This window comes from Cornus florida, unplaced genomic scaffold (genome assembly GCF_030987335.1).
Source record: "Cornus florida cultivar Cherokee Brave unplaced genomic scaffold, ASM3098733v1 CherokeeBrave_3.0.0_Hap2_Chr09, whole genome shotgun sequence".
NCBI lineage: Eukaryota > Viridiplantae > Streptophyta > Magnoliopsida > Cornales > Cornaceae > Cornus > Cornus florida.
This window is the reverse complement of record NW_026775579.1, coordinates 33,149,713-33,155,712: the sequence shown is the minus strand read 5'-3', so window position 1 is coordinate 33,155,712 and position 6,000 is coordinate 33,149,713. Positions and strand designations below refer to the sequence as shown.

The following is a 6,000-nucleotide window of genomic DNA, read 5'->3' as shown; positions in this document are numbered from 1 at the left end:
AAAAAAATAATAAGAAAAGAAAGAAATAGAGAAAGAGATGCTGGCGAGAGAGAGAGAGAGAAGGAGAATTGGGTCTGTAATGACCCCATGGGTCATTATAAGGAATGACTCAATGGCAAGTCCCACAAAGTTTATAAAAATTTCTCCTTTTACAACATTATATATATGTATATATAATAATCATTTTACCACCACACAAATAATCACACAATCAGGTAAATATGCACAAAATAATGATGTGTGAAATGCAATAAACCCAAAACACAGTCCCCGTGCTCAACAATCCTAGTAGCCGGTCCCACCTGGGACCTCTCGGCCCGAAAAATAGAAAAATGTTGACATGGCAACTAATGCATTTCCAAGAGTCCTGAACTGCTCCAACCAACCCTGGAAACACACTCGGCACACCCCACGGCGTCCAGCACGCAAAACAAGACAGATTAAAATAATCTAGAAAAATATAAAATAAAAATTTCTAGAAAATGGAAAAAATCGGAAACATTACAATATTTCTAAAAATGGAAAATTATTTCTAGAAAAGGGACCTCTAATTTGTGGGAATGTGTGTCCTATTTATAGGGCAAAGGGGACCAAATGTCATTTTTTCAAGGACTCAAAAATAATTTTCAGAGGACCAAAGATGCAATTTCCTTGGACTTGTTTGCAATTTTCAAAAGAGTATAAGATCATCCAAAGATGGAAAGGGAAAGTAAGAAAAGATGGGACAAGTGGAGGGAGGAGATGAAGAGTTGAAAAGCAAGGTTTAGGCGTGTGAATTCACACGTCTAAAGTGCTTGCTTTATCAACTTTTCATCTTTCTCTCTCCTCGGTAATTCCCTTTTTTGCCCCCATTTTTTTTTTTTTTTGCTTCAAAAATTGCATTTTCATGCTATTTTCGAATTTATGATCATTTTTTGGGAATTTTGACCTCACACAACTGATGTGGCATATTTTCTCCTTTTGCAATTGTTGGAAATTCCTGCACAATGCAGATTTATCTGTTTTGCCCCTGAGAATGGAAATTAGGTCAAAGTGGCCCCAGATCGAAACATGGCCAATATTATAATAGTTTCTAGAGTCTTTTTTGGACCCTCTGAATCCAATGGTATTGTCCATTTGACTTGTCAAAGGAAAAGTCAAACCTTGGAATTGACCGATTAGTCCTTGCCGTAAAGATTTGATCAAAGGTGAGCTAGGTTAGAAGGTAGGCAATAATACAATACGTTTTAGGGTTTTTGGACCTTCTAAGCACAATAGTAAAGTCCGTGGGTGAGTTTGACCATCACTCTAAAAAATCAAACTTGAAAGGGTTTTGGTCCAAGTGGGTGATAGAGAATGGTGGAGACCTCGAGGAGAGGTGTACCTTAAGGTTTTTGGGTGTTCTGGACTCAATAATGAAGTCTGTTGTCATTCTGACAATCGGATCATAGGTCTATAGTGCAAAATCTCAATTTTATCCTTTTCAAGGAATTGGTAATCATGTGTCGTGAAGAGTGTGATGTGATCGATCGAATCGTTTTGTGTCATTATGTGATGCCATTAGTGTGACAGTGAAGTCCAATATCCAATCGGACGGTCGAGTTGTTTTCAATTTTCTATCGTAGGGGGGCCCAGCCGAAAAAATGATCTCGGGAGATGAAAATATCGTTCCTTCTCAAGGTTTGAAAGGTTGGTGTGTTGAAAGGGTGTGTCTACAATATGCTTGTATTTATGAAATGCTTCTCTTGCTAAGCTTTTTCATACATGACATTTATCTACGACCATTAATTCGAGGGATAGGCAATGGTTAATCAATGGCTTTTGGGAGTTCATCTATCTATCATTGGCCAAACTGACCAAGCTTCAGTGGATTCCACTCTTCTTTCTGCAGACTTAATTTTATTCAAATAGCTATTGTAGATTGCCACTAATTCTCATATGCATGGAGTTATCTACCTATTGTAGCTATTCAATCACTTCTTGTAATAAAACCTAAAGATTGAAAGGAGTTGTCTAATACTGCTTTCTTCTGTCTAGAATAAGTGTATAAATCATACGCTACATACACTCCCAAACCTAAGTTCACGTTGCTTGTGTGGAGAACCATTTTCTATGAGATAGCATGTCCAAAATATACCATCATACAAACAATAACTCAGTAGCAGTTTATTTTGCGTTTGGAAGCACCGAATCGGTGCCTTGGTGCTTCCAAACATAGCATTAAATTTAAATAACTGGAAGCAAAACCAAAAAACAAATGCTCTGAGCTGCTCATGTGCAGAGACACAAATGGGTAATCAACCAGCTGCAACCCCGAACAACTTACCTTTATTATACAGAATAAGCACAGCAAAAAATGATGCTTCATATAAATTCCTCCACTAAAAATGAACTTTTCACTGAATTTTATATTATAATTCCCTTAGAGCCACTGATTTTTTTTTTTCGTTGGTAAAAACCACATGTAGAGAGCCATGAATTTCCATCTTCAAGAGCAACTAAGGAGCAATGACAGCTAAAAAGATACAGCTACTGAATCAAAAAGCTACATGATAACCTTCTACTCATTGAAATCCTTCAACATGATGGATACTTCAGTCCCCATATTACCTTGTTCCCATCTAAAAGATGCAAAGCAAAACTCAAATCCATTCATAGGAAGATGGCACATCATGCAATGGGTGACCTTTTTTATTTCTTTCGATTATCCTCCGTGCAAGAGAAACTTGCTTACCAACAACAAAAACAAATGCCTTTCCCTTTCCTCCGGCACCTCTGGCAGTTCTTCCAACACGGCGTACGTATTCACTTGGATCACGAGGAAAGTCAAACAGTACAACATGATCCACGCCTCTGAAATCAATTCCCCGGGATGCCCTGCAAAAGATATTCAGAAGCATCAAGTTGCTATTTTCATTTCTTGAGAGGAAAGGAAAATAATCAGACCAAAACTAGGGGGAAAAAATAATAATCACAGCAATCTCTAAAGCACGCATAGCCCAGTACAATTAATATTAAAAGTAGCAATGAAAATATAATGAAAAGAAAAGGCAAAAGAACCATGGTACCTATCAGTGCACACCAGAAACAAGGAGCTGTCCCTCCGCTTAGAACTGTGGAATTCCTCAATATTTGCAATCCGTGATTCTTGTGCCACAGCAGCATGGAATGGTAAAATTCTCATATGAAGACCTTTTCTATCAAACCTTTTCAATGCATTTTCAACTTTTCTGCAAGTCTCAATCTGCAAATGGCATATGCCAAAAGGCCCAAAACTAAGAACAATAAGTTTTATCATAAGCATAGAAGAAATGATAAGATGTGATCTAGATATACTATAATAAAACTTACCTTGTTACAGAAAACAATTGTTTTGGCGACAGCACTTTCCTCCAGGAGCTGCAGAAGAGCGGACTTCTTGTTGAGAAATGCTGTATCAGGAGTTCTTTCTGTTCCATCATCTCCGCTGCAATCTACAAGAATCTGGACATGCAGCCTGATTATTAATTTCAACTGAAAAAGAAGAAAAAAGAATAATCTTGAACAATTCTAAGAGTTTAAATATGTCAAAGGTTAGCAAGTAGTGCAGCAGTGGACTGCTTCAATCCACCCCACTTCAACACATAACTCATTCACAGCTCTAAATGTTTAATAGCAGTAGATTCTCTTTATCGCAAGCTAAAACCGAGGACAAGTGCTTTTGGAGCATCTGCAACAGAAAATTTCGGTAAGAAGAACCTGTGCAGTGTTGTGGGAGAAGTTCACACATTGACATATGGGGTCATGATGCCTTTGAACTGAGACACAGGGTTGGGAAGCCACTGGATTAGCCAAATGTTGGAAACACTATTTGGGTTGCATAGAATTACCCGTAATGTCAAGTAACTTAGTCATCTGACCATCTAAAGTGGGAGCAGCACAGCTGTTTTGCCATGAAATCACAAAATGGAGAATAGACAGAGGAAACAAGGGATCACCAGAGCATAGTTTCTAGCTAGTCTAGTGATTAGAAAGTGAAAAAATAGAAATATTCTCCCACAATTTTGGTTCTACAAAAAAACCTGCTTTTTTCAACTAAAAACATGGTTCCAACATCTTCATTGTTTTCTCTATTCTAATAAGCATATACGAATTAAGTCAATATACCATATTATTCATCTGGACATGTCCATGGAAATTGAAGTGGGCGTCAGTACATTCTTTTAAAACAAGCTCTCTGTGCATGAATCTGTACAAATTTGGAAGTTAAATCCACTTTTTAAATCAGTGCAAGTACTTTCAACTAACCACGGACACTTTTATGAGGTGCCGTGTCTGACACGGACACTGACACTCCATAGACACTCCTAGACATGTGTCCAACCTTTCATGGCCGTGTCTATTATGTAAAAATAAATTTTATTATTTGACATTTGGTCAACACATTCCGGGCACTCAATCAACACATCCTACACTATTTGCCTTATATAAAACAAACACACGACAGTCCTGAAAAACAACATTATAAACATTCATCAAAGTGTTCAACCACTAAGGAACAAAACATAACTATAATGACAAGACATGATAATAATATTACATGTAGTATAAAATATTCTTTTTTATATTCTAATAGTGTCATCCTCTAACTTACGCAACTTTAGTATAAAATTTATAAATTAATTAAAGTTATATAATGGTCTCATTCAATAGATATATAAATGAAAATCTATATTTATATTAGCCGTGTCCACACCATGTCCATTTCCTACTTTTTTTTAGAATTTGATGTGTCAAAGTATCCGTTTTATATCGTGTCCGTGTCCGTGTCCTATGTTCATATCCGTGCTTCTTAAACTTTCAAAGACAAAAATATACAACTGAGAACCTAAAGCTTTAAAGAGTTTATTCATGATTTTCTTATGCTGTCCTGTCTATTAACTACTTACAAGTCCTGAAAATGATTTGACTGATGTCATTGTTTATGGCAGAGATTGTGCTGCCCAACTCGATTATAAGGGAGGTTCAGGGATGAAGATGCCGGCAAAAACTGATGGAGCATTGAAATATCTGACTGGTTCTAAATAAAGTACTCTTATTTCTCCACTAATAATGCTGAAATTGCCCATGAGTCATAGACTTAGTTAAAATAAATTTGTCGACATGGATCAATGTCACAGTACCAAGTTCAAATATTAGCAATTAAGCGTGAACCCTCATCTTGCCGCAAGTTTAAAAGAAAATGATTTCATGAGACCTTAAAGAAGGCCTCTGTACAACCTGATAATTTAACAGAACAACAAAATCATGATAATCCATGTTCTCAATGCAAAAGCAGCACAAATTGCTAAAAAATGACTTGACATCACGGTGAAAAAAACATACCTCCTCAAGGCCTGAGCTTGTACGGTGCACACCAGGTCCCATGATTACTTCACAATCAGGAAAACCTTCAACTAGCTTGTTGTATATGTCTACAGGTAAAGTTGCAGTCACAAAAAGATATTGTGTGGTAACAGGCGAAGAGTTCATTAAACATTGTAATGCTGGCTCAAATTCATCATCATTGAAGAGTATATCAACTTCATCCAAAATAGCACTGAAACGCAAGGTTTTAAATACATTAGCAAAAACAAAAACCTCGAAAAAGTCATCTAGCTTCAGAAAAAAATGATGTGCTGTCTTTGTGCTCGACTGTGCATGCAGCCAAGATCTATATGTGTATATTTATATATATATATAGAGAGAGAGAGGTTGAGATCGTCATCCAGTTGGACACGAGTCACAACTTGAGCTTTCTACAACCAAAATGTGATTTTAAGAATAACAGTGATCCAAAAGCTTAATGCAAATGATGCAGGCAGAATTTGCATCAGCAATATAGAGAATTAATTTTCTATACCACGTGGTTAGAATCATTGGTTCAATTCAACCTCATAAATCTGCCTGAGAAAAAACAAACTACTGGCAACACCAAGGGCTGTAGGCCAGTGGTACTTCCCCACCATCCAAATCAAGGTTTCAAGACCCTAAAGGGACAAT

The 6,000-nt window shown here is 36.9% G+C and overlaps 1 protein-coding gene across 2 annotated transcripts in view; it reads right to left on the bottom strand.

Moving 5' to 3' along the window:
- Window positions 1-2,285: 2,285 nt before the first annotated feature.
- Window positions 2,286-6,000, bottom strand: part of LOC132273650 (DEAD-box ATP-dependent RNA helicase 50) — a 34,156-nt gene continuing 30,441 nt past the window's right edge. Inside the window, exons 5-8 of one of the 2 annotated variants that reach the window (XM_059774634.1) lie at window positions 5,344-5,557; window positions 3,331-3,492; window positions 3,048-3,223; window positions 2,286-2,856 (exon numbers count right to left, since the gene is read on the bottom strand). In XM_059774634.1, coding sequence (XP_059630617.1) covers window positions 2,622-2,856; window positions 3,048-3,223; window positions 3,331-3,492; window positions 5,344-5,557 — 787 coding nt within the window. In that variant the 3' untranslated portion in view covers window positions 2,286-2,621. The remainder of the gene's footprint in view (window positions 2,857-3,047; window positions 3,224-3,330; window positions 3,493-5,343; window positions 5,558-6,000) is intronic. The other variant, XM_059774635.1, reaches the window with a different exon arrangement.